General features: G+C 34.8%; 1 protein-coding gene across 1 annotated transcript in view; it reads left to right on the top strand.

Moving 5' to 3' along the window:
* Positions 1-21130, top strand: part of ADAMTS6 (ADAM metallopeptidase with thrombospondin type 1 motif 6) — a 138011-nt gene that overhangs the window by 92071 nt on the left and 24810 nt on the right. Inside the window, exons 12-19 of the mRNA XM_084225104.1 lie at positions 987-1094; positions 6062-6207; positions 8445-8508; positions 13711-13813; positions 14799-14932; positions 16652-16775; positions 17836-17916; positions 19840-20003. Coding sequence (XP_084081230.1) covers positions 987-1094; positions 6062-6207; positions 8445-8508; positions 13711-13813; positions 14799-14932; positions 16652-16775; positions 17836-17916; positions 19840-20003 — 924 coding nt within the window. The remainder of the gene's footprint in view (positions 1-986; positions 1095-6061; positions 6208-8444; positions 8509-13710; positions 13814-14798; positions 14933-16651; positions 16776-17835; positions 17917-19839; positions 20004-21130) is intronic.

Raw genomic sequence — 21130 nt, 5'->3', positions numbered from 1 at the left:
ATTCCAAATTAAAAAAAAATTAAATATAAAATATGTATAAGGAAGTTGTGAACTTTTGCACAGATCCCAAAGTAATACAGTAAATATTATTATGTAATTAATTTACTGTAAAAGCAAACATCTCTTCATTCCTTTGTGCGTACACAGCTGAATCCAGGGGCAACTGAAGCAATTGTGAAGATTTCTGGTGTTCACCTGATTTTGGATCATGCCCACATTATGAATTTCAGCCTTTGCTAGTTTTAACAATTTATCTCCAATATCGGCAGAACTGGTTTAATTTAAATTAATAAATGAACAAAACCAAATGAGAAAATATAGGAACAAAAAGATTGTTTGAAAATCTCAGTTAGTTTAACACAGTGTGGGGAAATAGGATAGGAGAAATCATTTATGAAATAGCAGCTGCAAATGTAAAAAGCCTAAAGGAAATATTTTAGTATGTAGGTTAGCTCTAACTACACATGCACTGCTTTAACAAGAGTTGCAGAAGAGGAATGTGGCTAGTCTGACCTCAAAAACTTTCTTTTTACATAAAGGAAAGAAAAATAATTGTTGTTGTTTCAAATCTCAAGATTATTGGTATCCTTTTTGGCAGGTAATTTTGAGGCAGATAGCAGCCTTAATGGAGACACTACAGCTCATCTGAAGACTACTTCTATAACAACACTAAAATATACTAAGCCTAGTCTTAGCACAAGTCAAGAAAAAAAACAGTTATAGAACATTACTTGCATGGCAGGTGTGAAAAACATATTATTGTCTAGTTTTGATGCTTCCAGAATGTTTTTTTTGGGCAGAATAATCTTAGGCAAAATACATTGCCTTCAAAATTGCTGCCATCACAGCCATCTTTAGATTTTTCTCTGCAGACCACATCTTAATTGTCTATGTTCAAAACAAATTTGTGTATACATGTCTGTATGAGGATTGGAAGAAATTTTAGGCTTTTATTCTGATCAACTTGCTTCTGCCTTCTTTCCTAGGAAGTGTGTAGAGAGCTCTGGTGCCTCAGCAAAAGTAACCGCTGTGTTACCAACAGCATTCCAGCAGCAGAAGGAACTCTTTGCCAAACAGGGAGCATTGAAAAAGGGGTGAGTACCAAAAATTTTATTGTTTGAAGAAGCAATTTATTGTTCAAAGTCTACAAGAAAAAAGAACTAGAAAATCAAAGTATTTCACAGCAATTATAACAGTTGAAACAAAACCGTAGTTTATCATAATACATGTATGTCGTAATGGAAAGTGTCCTACAGAATTTTTTCACTATAATTATATGTGTAATTTAATAAAATATTTATCCTCTCTATAAAACTCTAGAGCCTGGATGAAAAAACAACCCCAAAACATGTTCTATTTCTTTTGTTTATCTTTTGAGTAATTTTTTTGTACAAACTCTTAGTTTGATTGTTATTTGATTTTATTCCACTCTTCCATTAAGAATTGTTACAGCTTTAGGCCTGCCATGGGCTTTGAAAATGTGTGACTTAATCTAGAGCCTCAACTATGTCATTTTGTTAGAAGGGAAAAGAATTTTAGTTTTTAGATATCTGCCAAACTATACAAGCCTATAGAAAAAAGGATGACTCCATAAAAGGGTTTTATAAAAGCCCAGTATTTCCCAGTGACCTTTCTATTTTGACTTTGAATTATTTTTTTATTATTCAGTTATGCTTGCATAACTGTTCGGCTTTATGGACTTTGATGTACAGTCAGATAAACTCTTCTACCTAACAGAAAAGTATGGAAAGACTGTTGCATAGATACATTTATCACTACAACATCTGTCTGAATATGAGAATTTTGAATTTAAAACAATCGCTGTATATCAGTACTTTCAGACAAGAATGTTAGAAGACTGTTTCTCAGTTACAAGGCAAAATCTATACAGATTTGAAAAGGAGAGAAAAAAATTTTTAATTGATTTTAAAGATATGTACTGGGGAGGAAAAAATGCATTCTACATACCTTTTTTCAAAATAAATATATTTTATGCAGGTTTGTACAAAGTGAAGAGAACTTGTTACATTAAACCATTTCCAGTATCTGTCTGAGAGTGACTGCATCTGTTAATGAGATTCAGTGATCCAGATTGGATTTTTTCTGAACATCTATTCTCACTCTGACATTTGTCATACTAGCTGAGCTGGTTTCAGCAAAGATAACAGTGCATTTAGACTTGCAATCTGATGTTTAAACAACAAGAATGAAAGCTTTTGGGCAGCTGTCACAGTTTATTAATGCGTGTTGACGGCTTCATTCAGGGCCCATGACCTGGTATGATTCTGGTGGCTTTTCCATGCTGAGTTTGGCAATATTGGTAAATCATGTTAAATAAATTTATTGAACTAGTCATTTTAAAAAATAGTGAGAATAGAGTTAGCCAATAAAAATAGAGAGACATTCACAGTTTTACCAAAAATGTTACCCTATATTAGAGTAAAAGAAAATGTTAGAAGCCCTGCTCTTAAATCAACAATCTAGGTTTATTTTGGAATCATCCTCCTTTTCAATGACAAAAGAGTAATTTACCTCAATTTATGTTTTTTGAACCATGAGACTACAAGTTGAGATCCTTTTAGACACTGTTGATCTATTCCCTTGTCAAGAAGCTTTAGTCAGTTTGCTCTCTGCCAAACATCTTTTTCCAGTCACCAGTATTTTGTTCCATTGTGAGATTTTAGAGGGAAATGAGAGAATCCATACCATTTTACAAAGATAAACCTATTAACCAAAGATGCCTGTTAACAGTGGGAGAATTGTGTCTATAAACTGCATTCACAAAGCTTCCGTTAAATTAATAGTTCCTGGTAGCAATAAATCAGAAATCATGGCTCTTTCCAAATATGTAATTTGCTTTCCCAAAGAGTAATGTGAAATAAATAGATTACTGCACTGTAACACCTTCTTGGTGTTGTTCTTGTTGTTATTGTTAATTATTATTATTATTGCTATATTTGTACTGCAGTCATGCCTAAAGGCCCCAACCAAGTTAAGCCCTTTTTTGATAGATTCTGTTCAAATATATAATAAATTAAATTTGCAGCTCTAAATACCTAACAAGATCTCAGAGTATTTAATTTCATTTATGTATTTACCTATGTTTTATGTATAACAAAAAACCCAAACCATAATTTGATGCAATATATATTAACGTCTTATTGGCAGAAGGTGTAGGGATTTCTACAATTAAAACAGCCTAACCTTCTATAATAAAACCTTCTTTCAGTTGTTTTTATAAACTTGCCAAGCTTTTAACCCTTTGGGTTGAAATTTTCCATGGTAGATATCTGCTTACCCCTGAAGGTTTTTAGAATGTTTTCCTTAAGGGTTATTCAGATGTTGTCTGCATGCAGGGAAAAATAATAGAATTGTTTCTTGCTGCTGATGGAACTATTACATATGTACTCTTTTGAAGCTTTACTATATTCATGATTTGATGAAGGGTTTTACTTATCATCTGGGTTCAAAAAGGGGCACTTCTCCTAATTTGTAATAAGAATTTTAAATATGCATGAAGTTTATCTCTGGTATTCCCAGAGATGTGGTTGTGAAGCTAAATTAACTGATAGATTTTTACAAAATATAGTCATTAAGAAATTGTGTGTATAAAACAATAAGTCAAAACTGAGAGGAACACATCTCATGTTTTGATTTATAGTGATAAAAAAGGTGACCCTTTCTGTAGATCATAGGTTACATCCATGCTAGGGATGGAAAAGAGGGGCAAAACATGCAAAAAATGCAAACACGGTGCTGAAAGGATAGTTTATCTAGCTACCTTGTGGGATGATTTAACTTGTCATTGGACATCAACATAAAATAAATGTAAGTTATTATTGAATATTACATTTTCTTGCAAAATAATTGTAGAATCAATGATTGAAAATTAGTAGTCAAAATTTACACTAATATTTTTCTTCCTCATACAAAATAGGAAATAATTTTTTCTCTATATTAGAGTACTTACTGTATAGTTTTTCTAAAATCATAGTGTTGTGTTAATTCTGTAAAGCTAATACTCGTAAAAGTGATCGCAAATAAGCTACCGTATCATATTTTATTTTCATTAGTTACTTTTTAAGGAAAAATTTCAGAGTGCTTTTATTCACATAGAATTCACATATTTTATGTGTATTTGAATGCATCACTGTCATCTTTCTGCTAAAACAATGGTAAATTATTCTTTCGATGTTAGAGAAGAATTAATATTTCAGATCTAAACCTTCTGTGAAGAACTGTTCTTTTAAAATAGCTGTCACCTCCTCTTCTTTCTTCATATGGTGATTACTCAATAATCCTAAGCTCATTATAGGAGATGAAGTTGCTGTTGTTCTTGGAGGAAACACATTTCTGCAGTCCCATTAGAAGTAATGAACACTTTTGTGTTCGTAGTAATTTTTAATTACTGTGACAGAGAATGTATGCATCACTGGATTCTAGTGAAAGATAAATTTTTACTAGAAAATTAAGAAGAGACACAGAGGTGAGCATTAAACCCTCAGATTTAAGTTCGGTAGATGAGAAAACGCAGCATTTAAAGAGGTTTTACGGGGCAGTGTGGGAATGTGGAAGACAATGCATGACAGTGCACTATATTATTCACTATAGAGATTTTATACAGCTTTGGAAAAATAAAGTAGGTAAATTGCACCTGTCTACTGTCTCTGTAGTTCTCATGTATAGAATTAGGATGGTTTACCTATTCAGTTTTATATCTGTGATATTCTTATGAGTTAAAATCTGAGTATTTTGCATTTCTTAGCTTGGATCTTGATATGTTTGTAATGTATGTTGTTTAATTTAAATTAAATTTGTTGCTTACATTTTTACTCTTAGAAGCATTTTAATTTTTAGCTTTTGACTTTAGCATATCTGTTAATGTACTTTTGTGGCATCTCTAATAGATTGTAACAAGGAGATTTTGACATTTAGTAATAAAACTACTATCAATTTATCTCTGTAAAGAGAAGAAAAACATATGATTTTAGGACTCCTCTAGCTCACTTTATTCTCCATCCTTATTGTGTCATGAGCAGCATTGCAAAACAATTTGATGATGAGGGGTGGACACAGATGTTTTCTGTCTTTTTTTGGAAATTATCAATACTACGGAAATTTGAGGGAGTTTAAAACCAGCACTGGCTCAGCTTTTGGGAGGAAAATGTGGAGATTCAGGTCATGATGGACCTGAGTCCATGCTCTGCTCTTTCATCTAAGCCTGCAGCAGTAGGAAAGGGTATCTAGTTGAGCTGCTTCAAATTCTCAGTGATATGGTAGACACCTAAATATGATCAAAATATGGGGGGCTCCAGGATTATTTTTGAATGGTTTAGAAAAGGTCTCTGATGATCTAAATTATAAACTTGTTTTAATAGTTAATAATTTGGGCAAATTTTCTGTCATTTTGTATTTCTGATTTAAATAATAATATTGCAGAGTTTAAATGTTTGCTTGAATGAAGTATATGTGTCCATTCTGCCCCAAACAAGTGGCCAGTCACTATTAAAAAATTATTTTCTCTACCATGTCCAATGCTTCAGCACTACTTTTATTATGTCTGTAGCGTAAGTGAATGAAATACTGAGAAAAATTCTTCCTTCATTGTAATGTCCTCCAGATTTTCTTTTATAAAAATAAATACTTTCTTTAAAATGTTATCAGGGGAATTTTTCATTTTCTGTATATGAAGCCTCTACGTAAATCTTCAGTAGAGGGTCTTTTACCAAACTGGGCTTGGAAATGAATCTTAGTGTTTAAAAGAATGTAAGCAACTTTTAGTTCCTTAATTGTGAAACATTAAGGAGGCTGATGAAATAAAAAATACTTCTGGTGTGTGTTAGGGACCTGTAATTCAGGACTGAGTGGAGACATTTAACAAATCACACACACCCTCACCAATGTCTAAACATGGCTAGAAAAAGTAAAATACTATTCTTGTTATCTATACAGGGAATGCTAATGCCTATAATTGGTCATTGTCTGACCCTTATATTTTTCTGTCCTGATAACTCTGTCAGCCTCCAAGCTAATTTTGTGTTTCTTTTGTGAAATCTTTCAGTGGTGTTATCAGGGAGAGTGCGTTCCTTTTGGCACTTGGCCCCAGAGCGTAGATGGGGGTTGGGGTCCATGGTCAATATGGGGAGAGTGCAGCAGGACCTGCGGGGGAGGAGTCTCCTCATCTATAAGACACTGTGACAGTCCAGCGTAAGTAGCTAAAGTAAGCCGGAGCCAACAAAAAGACACATTTGGAAATTATTCAAAACTGTGGTTTCACTTGTTATCTGTAAAAATGTTTTGCTAGTTTGCCAACATTTGTCTTCAAAATAGCAGACAGAAATGCTTAAACAGGAGTTCACTAGACATGCTTCTAACATTTTTAATGTATCTTGTGTACTGTAAAGATAGATGGATTTATATTTAGCAGCAACCAGAATGGTTTTCTTTATGCGACTTGTTGTTCATCAAAATATATTTAAATTATGCCTTAGAGAGGTTCATTTCTTAGGGCAGATTTCCTTTAATCCTTGTCTCAGATGTTAAATAACTATTGCCAGTTACTTATTAAAAAAATAAACCCCAAATACAATACAGTATTTCCAAGGTTTTTAATATAACTGCTTACATACAAACCGCAGGTAGTAATATTATATTGCATACAATGTATTTATGTGCTGTCTTGTCCCACACTTCACATGTGACTTCCTACTGACTCCTAAAACGATTCAGCATCTTTTTTGCCTGCCACTACTCTCTATTGGTGTGTTTGCCCTCTCTGAAGAGGGGCCAGCTTTTCCACTACAGCTTGATCTGTTATATCTATCTGTACTTGTCTTACAATCTGTTTTCCAATGTCCTGAGCACTGTTCCGGAGAAGCCCTGTCAGGTAAGTGGTCCTCTCTCTGTCATTATCTCGTCTCAAATGAGGAATGCTTATTTCTATTGTTGTTCTTTGCTGAATGAATCACTGCTCTTTTCTGTTTTGGCTTTTACCTGTTCTATTTACCTCACTTCACTATAGGCTTTCACAGGATAGTTCTATTACTCCATGTTCTCTTCTTGTCATTTCTCACAATGACTATCTGCTTTGCCACTACTGGTTTTTAAATCACTTCTTCTGAAAGTCATTTGTATTTCTTTCATGAAAATTAATTCTCTGTCTTTTTTCACTCCTTTTCTTGTCTCCTGCTCTCTGTTCACTTGGGTTATTTGTTTTTTATATCCGTGTTTTCCAAGCCAAGCTGTCCATCAGCTTTTCACTGTACTCTGCAAGACAATTACCATAATGTCATATGCCTGCTACTTAAGGTGGTCGGTTTGTCCCCTGTTTTAGCAATAACTACCTAATCTGGCCAATATCACCACTTACTCAATGGATACAAAGGCAGAAATTATCTGTGTGCATCAATAACACAGTCAGACTGTGTTAGTGAGAGAATAAGAAATTAATTTTTTTTCCAAAGCAGTGTTTAAAAAGCCTAGTGAAATGTTTGTCTGGAGCATGAATAATATCCTAAGATTTTTTTCCAACTTCTGCCACCATATATTTGGGTTGGTATGATGAAAATTATGATTAAATTTTCAATGTTTAACAGGCAAATGCATTTGGGAGAGGGTATGTCTGCAATAGGGAAAAAACCCCTGTTGTTTAAGGAGAACATTTCCTGGTTAAATACTGTAATATGAAAAATAGTATTGATTTAATTTTATATTTAATTTTTAATTGTAAATACATAATTTTTTTTATCATGAAAGCCTCACAAAGTATTTTTTTTCTTTTTGCTATCAAGTTGCAGGCCAAAGAGCTGATGTCTGATTAATCGTCCATATAAGTCTAAGTTAGTTCAGTATTTGACCTCTATGGAAGTTAGATAATGTTCTTGAGTGGTTTGAGATTTTAATAGTGAATTACCTAAACTAATAGAAATCTGCTTACTCTGAAGTTTCCTCAGATATAATACTGATTAACTCAAATCAGATTCAAATTTCTGAACTAGAATATACAGTCCTTGCTGGTTCTGAGTACAAAACCAGTCTTTGTTGGTTTTCAAGTAAGATTAGATGACTGAAAAAAAGTATCATATAGGTTTTTTACACATTTCTCATTTTAATTTTATAAACCAAGTAAATAATTAAAACTAGCAGGTTTTTTTTGTATTATGTTCAAAATGCAATTAAACTGTACTGTTTGGAACTTTTGCAAGCTACATTATTATTATGAGTAATGATTTTTCAAGTACCAAATAATATTTTATATCTGCTCCAATGCATGTCAAAGATATAATTCTTATTAAAATCTCATTTTAAAACTTGAACATATTTTTATTTTTATTTCAGTAATGTATATCTCTTGAACTTGGATTAATATTAAGACTTCATTAGTATAACTCATGCAGTTGTGTTTGTTCTAGGGCATATCCTAACATATAAATATGTTTTTCCAGGCCTTCAGGTGGAGGCAAATATTGTCTTGGAGAAAGGAAGCGTTATCGCTCCTGTAATACTGATGTAAGTAATTTTTATTCTGCTGTGATCAACTTGACTGATTTATGATTTAGCAGCAATGGATGCACTTTTTCTCCTGTTCAGAAAGTGTATGGATTCTGTGTTTAATTGGCAAACAGTCCTGTAAGGCACATCTATATTGCACATCTGTGTGTTCTAGTAAATGTTAGGATCCTGTCTTGATGTGGTGTCTAGCTAGTGCCTTTGCATTAAGGCCTGGAGTGAGTTCCACTTCAGCTTCCAATGTGAACAAGGATCATTCCACATCACAGCAAAAATCTGTCTAGCCCACTATCTTATCTTCCAGCAGTGGCTTATAACAGCTTTTTTGGGAATAATTCATACACTTTTGACAGGCAAAGGATAACTTTTCTATTGGTTTACCTTGTGAGTTTCCAAAAGCTGGGTTCCTGAAGATTGCTGGAACTCATGTTGCATCTGTATCACATCAACTGCCACAAGTTAAAGTATCCTCCGTGAACCCACTTTTAACCCCTCTTTACACTTTTTGTATCTTTGTGAAATTCAGTGCTAATGTGTTACACAATCTCATTATGCGCTCTGTGCAAATGTATTTGAAACTTGCCACCAGGTATTTGCTAGTTACTGTATTACCAGAATAATCCTGCAGTTCCATTTTAGAGCTTTGCCCATTGGACAGGGACCCTGAAGGGACGGGACACAGTAGAAATGTATAGGGTCAACTTATGAACCTAAATTATAAATTCAAATAACTTAAAATTCAAATCAGGAAAAAATATGCATTATAAAGAATTTCATAAATTACATTCCAAGTAAAATTACAGGTCAGTAGCACTGCAAATATAAAAAACTCTCCTAATATTTTAGTTTTAAATCGATACTAATTTTCATCTTAAACCAAGGAATTTTGTAATGCTGAGAGAATCTATACCTAGAGATATTATTTCACCTCTTTATCTTTCAATATATTCAGGAAAAGATAATAGTTTATATACTAATTCTTTGAAAAAATGTGCATTTATGATCATTATTAATTATTGTAATTTTTGTCACTGCAAATTTCTCTGAGCAGACATGAGTTAGTTCTCTTGTCTATTATTTTTTTTACCATTTTAATCCTTTGGAAGCAGTGCACACTCTCCTACTAGACTTATTTCTCATCAAGCACTTCCAAAGCCATATATGACTTCTTAATTCAAAAGGCATCTGCTAATGGAAACATTGAGATCAGCAGAAAATAACATTAGCTAATAAGTTCTGGAAGCATAAGGGTGGTAGAAAGAACGCACTCATCAGAAAATTGTTTTCTACTGCCAACCACATTATCTCTAAAAAAAATTATGTATTTTTCCAACCAAAGTGTTTTTAATTTTAAAAAAAGTAAAAAATTCTAGTAGAATGGCAAGAAACATAATTTCTCTGATTGATTTAAAATATTTATGAGGATGCAAATCTTAATTTGACATACATCTGAAATTGTAAAAGTGTCCTTTTTTGTGTATATTATGAAAAACATAATTACAAATTCTGGAAATGTATTATGCATATATCTGTGTAGACATACATTTAAAAGTTCATTGTTTTTCAGTCCATTCTCCTAACAGAATGTTGGTTTCTTTTTTGGGGGGAGGGAGCGGGGGTGTTCCTTTCATTATGCATACATTGACAGATATTGCTTGTTGCTTTCATAATTTTAATATTTTCAAGCATTTTTTTTTCTGAAATTAATTCATGTGAGAAGCCACATAATGTAATAGTACCTGAGGTTGAACTGTCACTCCTCTGGCTTGTTTCTCGTCTTCTCTGAGGGGTTGTATAGACCTTCGTTAATAGGAAACAAGAAGTTCAGTTGCTGAAATCTGCCTGACCCCAAACCCCAAGATAAACAAGTGTTGTGTCGGTGTTGGTTTAGTAATTTAAAAACTCAAAACATCTCCTTCTCAGGACTTTCTTCAGACATGTTTTAAGTTCTCATATTCTTGCTGGATTCCTACCTCACGATTTGCAGTCTCATAAAAGAGCATTTGGAGACACAAGCAGTCTTTATCTTGACAAGACTTATCCATGTACTATAATTGGATGAAAAAAGTGAAATATCTTACCCAGTAAAGAAAAGCAGTTATTGCATGTTTACCTTAGGAAAAGAACACATGCACAGAGATAGTGCCAAAGAGATGATATTTTGTAAATGCACTTTGTGGCTTACCTTGTGGTAATCTTTTTGCATTTCTATGCCTAGAATTTTCATAGAGTCTTAGATTGGAAGAGACCTCAAGGACTATCTGGTCCAGCATTTCTCTGCAAAAACATGGTCTGGACAAGATGACCCAGCACCTGTCCAGCCAAATCTTAAAAGTATCCACTGGCTGGGAAATCACCACTGTTCTGAGGAAGTTATTCCAATGGCCAGTTGTACTCATTGAGAAAAGTTTCTATTCTGTGTTCAATCAGAATCTGCCCAGGAATTGCTTGTATACATTACATCTCCTCTATGTGACTCCTTGTAAAGGGCAGAATCTCCACCTTCTCTGTAGTTGCCCTTCAAATACTGTGACATGGGGATAAGGCCCCCCAAGCCTTCCTTTCTCAAGGCTGAACCAACCCGGCTCCCTCGACCATTCCGCCCGTGCCAGCCTCCCAGCCCTGTCATTGCCTTTGTGGCTCTCCTCTGGGCTCTCCAGCCTGCCACACCCGTGCTGTGCGCCGGGGCCACAGCTGTGGCCTGACAAGCTCTGTGTGGGGTGGGTAAGACTTGAAGCTAAGGGATCAGGATTTTATCTCTGCTGGTGAGGCCCTTGTTGGAGCCCCCCGGGATCTGCTCCCTTTCTGCGCTGCAGGAACGCGCCGGGCGCTCGGACGGAGCCGAGCCCACCGGGAGCGCCGGGCCCCTTCCCACAGAGCTGCTCCCAAGCTGGGTAGATCCCAGCCTGTGCTGCATCCCTGCACTAGGGTTTTGCTTTTCCAGGTGCAAAACCTTAGCCTTGTCCTCACTGAACGTCACAGTGTTCTCATCAGCCTGCCATTCCAGCTCATCCAGGTCTTTGTGCAGGTGGCTCTCCCTTCACAAGCATCCACTTCCCCGACCAGTATATTATTACTGGAAAACTGCACCAGGATGCACTTGTTCCCATCTTCTAGATCGCTCTGAAAAACAGACAGTGCTGGGCCCAGTATCAATCCCTGGGCACACCCCTTGTGCCAGGCTGTCAGTTTGAAGAGAAGTGATTGACCACTGCCCCGGGTCAGCCAGGTCCCCACCCACCCTACGGACCCCTTGTCTGGGCCATAACACAACAGCTTCTGCAGAAGGAGGCTGTGGGAAGCAATGCTGAGAGCCTTGGAGCAATTCAGGCAAGCAGTGTCTGCCACTCACCCAACAGCAACTAAGCTTACTGTGCCATAGAAGGCAGCCAGGTTTGTCAAGCGCAGTTTTGAATGCATTTCTTGAGATCGTAGCCTATAGTTTTACCTCCTGTCAGATATTGGTGAGATACTAGAAAAAGATAGGAAAATTAGGCAGCAAGACTACATCTCAAAGACCAGGTAGCAAGAATATTTTTCGGAGTATAAAAGAGAAAACCCTCATCCCTCTTGCTCATCTTCAGATTTTATTATTTTGTCCTAGTATAACTATTTAGATAAAGGGTTTCATTATTTAACTTGTAAGGAGAATTCAGTGCAATTAAAATCCATTGTGTAGATTAGGAGCTGAGCAGATGGGACTGAAGGAGTGTTAAGTGACCAGTACCCAAGAGATTTAGGCTCTAGCTTTGAGGAATGTCAAGATTGATCCTTCCACTGCTTAGAGGATGTGTTGCAAAGAGGCAAATTTAGTTTGGGTTACTATTATAAACACCCTGAAATTAATTTTAAAAATATTTATGTAATTATTTTGAATTCATATTGTTATAATCTGAAGGATTCTTGAATAAAAGTAATTGCACGACTCTGTTCTTACCACGAATGCATTTTAAATACAATGCATTACCAATGCTAATGCATTGCATTTAAAAATGTATTTTTAATTAGAAGGGGGTAATAGAGTAATACAGAAAACTAAAGATATAAATACTGTCTAATGTTCACTGTTTTAATTTTTATTGCTTCAGAATAGCAGAAAAAAAAATTAAAGCTCCTGAATCATATGGCAATGGGCTGGCTATCATAAGACCTTGATTAATGTATAATGAGAATCATAATTGTTATGTTTGTTTTTACATTGTGTGATAAATTTTTAGCATCCATGTTAATAGAGTCCTTTTCACTTGAATACATTTCAGATTCCTGGGAAGAGCTAACTGGCTTAGGTATACAGGAAGACAAGTAAAATGCCATAAAATGGACTCTTCTCTCGCTCATAAAGTAGTAATGTTTATTAACACCTCTGATGTCTGTCAAAAAATACTTTTCTCTATCACTCTAACCAGGATTTTAATCTGTGTTTTAAATACTTTCTGATGAAACTTTCAATTTCAGCAGGTACTTAAGCATTGATAACAATGTTTAATGAGATGAGACTATATTCAAGATTACTTTGAATCTGCTGATAAAAAATGCCATAAATAGAAAAGAATTCTATTTCTCCTGTAGTTCTTTCCAAGATTAATTTTACTTAAATCTACCCTCATTCTAAGTAAAAAAGTTAATTCATGGTTTTTGCAAAGCAATGAAAATTTAAATGAAGATTTTTATTTTTTGATGCATAGAGGCTGACAGACTATCCAAGCCAGACCTACTATGTATTCTCTTTCTCAGCCTTAAAAAAATACTTTTGTCAAGGCTACAAGTAAGCAGGAGTGATATAGTTCTGTACAGGATGAGCTTTTTTCTTGGTGTCCTAATAATGTGTCTCAGTACAGCTTAGTACAGTATAATTGAACCTACAGCTCTGACCAATTTTTTTTTCCAGTTTTAAATGTGTTTATAAGAAGGTAGCTGATGGATTGATTATGACATATAGTTTGACAGGATTCTGATTTTCCAGTTTTATGGAATCTGTTATGTAACACTTACTTTTCTTTAAATTACTTCAGCTATTTTGTGCCAGCCTAAGATTGCAAATGGACACTTCAACTGTAAAGTAATAAAGCAAATTTCAGAGTCAGAGCCACAAGACAAAACCTTCTAATCACTTGCATGATTGTCTTTGCAGTATAAGCTTCTAAGCGTTTCCTTTCATGGTTGTATTTGGAATAAATTAACTATTTTTTGTTATTCTTTTAGCCATGTCCTTCAGGGTCTCGCGATTTTAGAGAGAAGCAATGTGCGGATTTTGACAATATGCCTTTCCGGGGAAAGTATTATAACTGGAAACCCTACACTGGAGGTAATCATTAGCATTGCTAAACCATTATCATGTGTGAAGATTTTGAAATTATATAAACCTTGTATAGAGGGTAATATTTGTAAATATAATGTCTTGACAAAAATAGCATGAGCTAAGATTTTTAAGCTTATACTTTTGTCAGTTGCTGCAAGTGTTACTGAAGAGCAAAATTTCTTTATTCTAGTAGATTTTGTTTTAGTCTGAAGGTGAGTCACCATCATTGTGGAGACTCCACTTCAAAAATATGGAGCCATTCTCCCCCACCTACACCTGTACTAGAATTAGATATTCCAAAGGTGATTTGCAAGTGCCTCTTATGCTACAATGATGAGTTTAGTGTTAAGTAATTTCACAATAAGTTTACCTTCACTAAAGTCAGGAACATATTAGGAAAATGAGAAAGAAGTAAAAGCGTTTTACTTAGGTGTCTCTAAAGACTACTTCAATAATTACATTATTTAAGATATCATAATTTAATATTTTTTCCTATTCTAAAGCTGGAGGATACAACTCGTGGTTTTTATATTTTCTTGACTTGAATAAAATGATTTACCAGTGATTTTTATCTTAGCAGCCTAAATGGTTTTACAAACAGGATTTCCTAAGAAAAGTGGTCATGATCATGTGGTGCGAGCTATAGTGTATTCTGTTGCTATTCTTCCTTTTGAAATAGTGAAGTGGTATTCATGTTTTAAATTGTTTAATAATCATTAGGATTGTACTAGCATAATGGCATCATTATGCACCCAGCCAACCTTGTCATATCTTACTGTGTGAAATAACATACAACTCCTTTTTGCAAAAGAGAAGAGTCAAGTAGAGAAGTCATTAAGGGGTAGTTAAATAAAGTGTATACATTGTATATGTGAGGTATGAGATAAGATTGTAAATTGCAGATCTGTTTATGTATAATATTTTTAACTAAACCTGAAATTTGTAAGGTTTCTTTTAATTTTTTCCCCTTTTATTTGATTTTGTTGTCCAGGTGGGGTTAAACCATGTGCATTAAACTGCTTGGCTGAAGGGTATAATTTTTACACTGAACGTGCTCCTGCAGTAATAGATGGGACTCAGTGCAATGCTGATTCACTGGATATCTGTATCAATGGAGAATGCAAGGTTACAAATGTTTTATAAAGTTCTTACAGATTTCTTTGTTGTGTCTGCTGTTACCGATATTTAGTTAAGGTACTTGTATGTTACACAAAAGGGAGTGTTCGCAGGTCAAGTTGTTAAAAAAAGTGTGAGATTGAGACAGAAAGTTAAAAAAGGTATTGCATAAAATAGACAAATAATTTGAATATTAGTAACTTCTTGGAGACGTTAGTAGAATCTGCCATTTTATCTTTTTTCTTGCTTTATGGTTTCTGTTGAAGAGTTCATGGAACGGGAGATGGCAACGGGAGATGAACAGGCTCCTTGCACTCTTCCAAGGCCCTGTTCCATCATTTCAGTTAGAACATTACTCTGACTGAAAAACACTAAATGTGAACATATTAATCTGTTTAACTAGTTCATCCTGTTGCAAAAAATCATGCTGTTAATGTAATTGAAACAAAAAGTCATCACTATTGCCATGTGGTACTAGGAAAAAATGTATAATGATGTAAGTATTTGCCTTTTACTAAAAATCTGGTTATGTTGTAAGATTTCTTTAGAACTGCACTATTAGAATTTCAATAGGATTGGGGTTCTGTGCCATATTTTTTGGTTATTAACATCCCACTTCTTCCTCAGTTTAGCAAAGCATTTAATTATGTACTTAGGTCTAGATATTTGAATAGTACTGGTGACTCTAAAAATGATTTGATTTCAACAAAACCATCGATGTAACTAAAGCTTAACTTAATGCTGAAGTGCTTTGCTAAATGGAGGGAAGATGTATGTTTAATGACATAATGAGATCAAAAGTTTTGCCATGTTTTAGTAAACCAATAACAAGAATCTCAAGTTGAGAATGAACTGTGAAGAAAGTTTGGTGTCTGTTATCTCAGGGAATCAGTAAGTCGAAATGTAATGAGTTAAAATAATATTTTGTCAGTTATTGAATGTGTTTTAACTTTTCTTATAATGTGTGTATTAGCTGTTTTCAAGATGACAAATAATAGTGCTAGACAGAAACAAAGACACCTAGACAGTTAAGTAGCTATCTGCTTCTTTGTATGAGTCCTAGAAAAATATTCGCAAGCTGCAGTCTTTATTCTGTTTACAACCTATTTGTTTCATCCTAACTTTTTTCTTTTCCCAAAAGTCCTGTCTTTATTTTAATTTATTTTATTTTTTTTATCTAATAGAGCATGCAATTCAGCTTTTTACTATGTTTCATTTTGCATTTATTCTTACTGTGAAGTCATTTACACTCTACATTCATACCTATACAAATTACAAGTTTCCCCTGCAGCATGTGGAAATATGGTGTATGACTTAAGCTGTCTAAATGTTTAAGGATCACACAGCAAATCTTGACCTCAAAAAAGCAATATAGATGGCACAAAGCTGTTGTAATATCAAATAACAACATCAGTAATCATTTATTGATAAGTATGATAATTATATAATATGCAAAACACTGTGAAAACCCTTCCTAGTAGTCACAGTAGAATTGCAAAGTTCTTATTAATCAAGATTTGATAACAACCCAAAATGCAAATTCTTCTCTTTTTTTATCTCCTTTCATTGTCAAGTGAAAACCCATTTAAAGTACTGGTTATCAACAATAGGGTAGATAAAAATAAGAACTGAGTGTCTCAAACTTGAGAGAAACACTTCAAAGAAACTTTAGAAATAATGATGCATGACCATCGTCCTGTAAAAATATTTCTTCTTATCTATTCTCAGCATGTAGGTTGTGATAATATTTTGGGGTCTGATGCTAAGGAAGATAGATGCCGTGTTTGTGGAGGAGATGGGAGTACATGTGAAGCCATTGAAGGTTTCTTCAATGGTTCTTTGCCCAGAGGAGGTAAGCGCATGTGTGTCCATTCTTCCGCGCAACGTTTTTAGATAGCTCTTTAGCAAATATCAATGCTGCCTTCTTTCCCAGTGTGGCATTGCTGCTGGTTGTTCACTTTGACTCTGTTTTCCTATTCCTTTGTGTTATTAGTATGTAGTAAATAAAACAATGTGTTTAATTACTGAATGCTTAGGTCAGTTGGTGAAGTTTTTTGTAATTATTTAGTTAGGGTGGTATATTAAGAGTATTGTTGTGTATTATTTTACTGTGTATGGTAGAATCTGATAGTCATGCATGAAATTTAAGAATAAAAGAATGCAGAAAAATCTCAGAAGTTCATCACATTAAGAATTCAGGAAATATATAGGCTATTATTTTAAAACTTAGCTCAAAAAAATATTAATCTTGCAGTCTTAGTGTTACCAGATTTTGAACTCCAGGAAAAGGAGTGAAGCACTGCAGTTAGTTCTGTCCAGTGGGGGACCAGCAAGACTGTGGGGGTCTGGTCTCTCCTCTGTGAGCAGAGGTTGAGAGAACTGGGCTTTCTCAGCCTGGAGAATCCTCTGGTTTATGGGGATCTGGTATGAGCCCTCCAACACCATGAGGAGGTCATGGAGAAAACAGAGCCAGGCTCTGCACTGACGGGTACATGGTGGGAGCTATAAACTGGTAGAAGGAAGGTGACTAACCAAATAGAAGAAAAAGCTATTTCCTCAGGAGGACAGTCTAGCAGTGGATCAGATTTCCTAGAAATGTTGTACAGTTTCCATCTTCGGAGTTTTTCATGACCCAGCAGGATAAAGCTCTGAGTAACTCAATCTGATCTCTTAGCTGTTTCTGCTTGTAGCAGGAAGTTGGACTAAATGATTGACTGAAATCCTCTAACACTTGAGTTATCCTGTGTTCCTGAAGACATTTCTAATTACCTAAGATACACTGTTGAAAATACTTCATTAACACTTAAAAAAAAAGAATTCCTGAATACTTAAGTTCTTGCCATCAGTTAAAAGTTTTTGTACAAAGTTTAGAGTGTTTTCCTTCCTAAATAAAATTTGTCTTTGTCTTACAGGATATATGGAAGTGATTCAAATTCCAAGAGGTTCTGTGCACATTGAAATAAGAGAAGTGGCAATGTCAAAAAACTACATTGGTAAGGGCATTCTTTATATATGATTCTAACATACTGAAAAAGTAAGCTTCTCTTCCTCTGTAGTTGTCACATTGGCTCCTTTATTCAAACTAAGATTTTCAAACTAACTCACAGCAAACATCCCATAGTTCTTTAAACTGGAGTGGAGTTCCTTTGAAATCCATGACCTCAAGTTTGGAGTGAAGTTAGGCAATTCAATTAGCTCAGCTAGCTCCTGTCCTCTCTCACCTTGATCCGGCTGATCATTTTTTCACCAGTATCACTCCTAGTTATGTTACAGAATTGGTCAAAAACCCATTTCTGCAGCTGCACAAATACTACAATATTTTAACTGATTTCTCCAAGAGATAACCCAGCAGCAACAAAACTGTCTGTGTTCAGAGCTGCAGAAAAAACTGCATGTTTAGTACTGCTGTTATCTTCCTTTAAATGGCTTGATCCAGGATGACAGCTGGCTTTATATTCCTCTTATACTAATTTTCCATGGGCTTCCTGCATTTCAGGTCCTCATAAATTATTTGATTAGGACTATGAATTTGTTCTTTCTGTCTCATATGCTACTAGCATTATGCCACTGCATAATTATTGTCATGTAAGAATTGGACTGCTGTTCACAACTGTGGCCTTCACCTGTACATAACTGACATTAGGTAAATGTCCTTAGAGAATGAAAGTGCGTTTTTCTTTGGCAGGCAGGTAAATAATTACCTGCTTTGCTTCTGGATGTGTATTAGTTAAAGCATATATAGCATACATATGTTAATTTTCAGACCTTATGGTGCTAATGAAATTGGTTACTAATTTCTGTTGGAATGTCATTGTCACTGGTAGAACAGTACTGCCTCTCTCACCATCTCCTGCTCACATGAATACTCTCTGATCTGTTTTTGACAGCTTAAGCATCACTGGGACATTTTCCCTAACTGGTTAAGGTAAACCAGCTGTTCACACACTTGTAGTTGAGAGTAAAATGTCAGATAACTGAAGTTTTCTTACTCCTTAGCATTATGATGTGAAGTTTTCCCTTATCCAGTAAAATCAGTTATTTGTCTCAACAAAAAATGACATGCTCTTTGACTATGGGGCTCCAACCATCATTTTTCCTTTAAAAACATGATCTATTTAAAATAAATTAAAAAATAAAATATTTAAAACTTGGTAATCTTCACCTTAAATCAAGAAGTCAATATTTAATTAGCTGAATATTCACTTTAAGATACAATGTCAATTTTATATTTAGGAAATTAATGTAATATTATTAATGAAATATCAAATTCAAATCTCTGAATAAGATGTGCTTGCCCATCCTAATGGTTGATTAGCTATGAAATTTCTATTTTGTCTACAGTACTTTCATGTTTCAAAGCTGTAAATTAAGAAGGATAAAATATTTTATTATATTAAGTAGCTAATATTTCAGTTTCTAGTAGAAATATCTTGTGCTTTAATAAGGTAAAAAAGAACTATTGGACATAGGCAACAAAACAACAGCTGACTAGTACCATATGTCAGACTCAGTGTTCCTTCTTTTTTTTCCTCTGCACATTGTCTGTGATACCTATTCCATGCCCCAGCCTCTTAATGTAAAGATGAGGTTGATAATAGATTATGCATTTCAGACGTGCATGTATGTCATGTCATAGTTAAAGTTGCATAAGGCATTCTGGTTCATTTTATGTAGCATGTGCATGTTGAAACCTGCAAAATAATCTTCACATTGAAGATTATTGCAGAGGCAAAATTGTTGATTTTCATGAGGGATATTTTCACCAGGGCTAAAGATAAAGCTTTGTACAGCTTGAAAAAACAGTGATATAGAGCTGAAGCTCACATTCTTCTAGCAGATTAGTAGATTAATTTACAATGGCTTCTCCATTATAAATGCTGCTTCCAATTTTTAGGTGGCTTGTATTTTTTTTTAAGCTTTAAAATCTGAAGAGGATGACTACTATATTAATGGTGCCTGGACTATTGACTGGCCAAGAAAGTTTGATGTTGCTGGAACAGCTTTCCATTACAAGAGGCCAACAGATGAACCAGAGTCTTTGGAAGCACTAGGCCCTACTTCAGAAAACCTCATAGTCATGGTAAAGTTACAATAAATATATGTCTGAAATTTATAATATGTATTTGTGTTCTGAGAAAGGATAATGCCATGAATGAAATTAAAATAGGTTGAGTTTACAAACAGTATACAACTTGTTTAGCTGGGACTTTGTGTGGATGTTATAACACAGGTTTCTTACATTTCAAAACTGACTGGCAAACATTGTGATGAAATGGGGATAAAGTCAGAAGAGCACCAGGAAAACTCACAGAAAATGAACCACATCTCTTTAAATGTGACTCATGGTAATGGTAGGGAAAATTGATGAGCAATGTATCATATCTCTGCATACAGCGGACACTTCACAGTCCCTGGCAATACTGTGCATTTCAGTAGTTTTAAGCCTGGCCTGAGTGTGACATTTATATGCCTTACCACGGAATGAGTGTAATGGTATGACCCATGTTAAAGCATGTCACTGTGACATACATTGCTCTCAAAAGATTTTATTGAGTATGAGAATGTAACAGAAGATATGACCTGGATCCTGATGCCATCTCTGACAACAGGCAGTGGTGAGCCTGCTGTTTCATTACTTTGTTGAGGAGGTGTATGAGAACAAGTTGATATTTTTCCAGTGCATTCTGTCAGCTGCCAAATTTGCAGTTCAGTGATTGCTTGAGCCAGTTAGGGTAATTTTTTAGAGAATAATTGTTACATGAATATCCGCATTTTAGGTAGCATTTTCAAACATTTGAATAACCTTTTTTTCTTCTGTATCTGTGCATAAGCTAGACAGTCCATACAGAATAAGTTACACAATTATAGCGCCTTCTTTCATTGAGTCTGTGTCACTGACTTTCTTTCTGAAAATTCTCTGCTGTTTTGCCATGTGGAGGTAGGCAGATGTGCTTCTGCAAAATGTAAGAGAAAGTAGAAATGTGTGAAAAGCTCAAGGTGGGTCAGATTGCTGTGTCCAACTTGATTTTGTGGTATTTGCAATGAAAAAAAAGTTTGATTGAGAGTCAAAGGCTAGCGTTGGGCCGGTAATCTGTAGAAGTGCAGTTCAAGAGTGAAGCTAGGCAAAAACTCATGGTGATTGTTGCACTTTTGTCTATGTTGACTGCAGTGATGTGGCTGCAGTGAGAGTTTTGTTATTCTTTTAAA

This window comes from Fringilla coelebs, assembly GCF_963513975.1.
Source record: "Fringilla coelebs genome assembly, chromosome: Z".
In the NCBI taxonomy this organism is placed as follows: Eukaryota; Metazoa; Chordata; class Aves; order Passeriformes; family Fringillidae; genus Fringilla; species Fringilla coelebs.
Note: the sequence above shows the minus strand (reverse complement) of the source record. Positions and strands in the feature narration are given on the sequence as shown.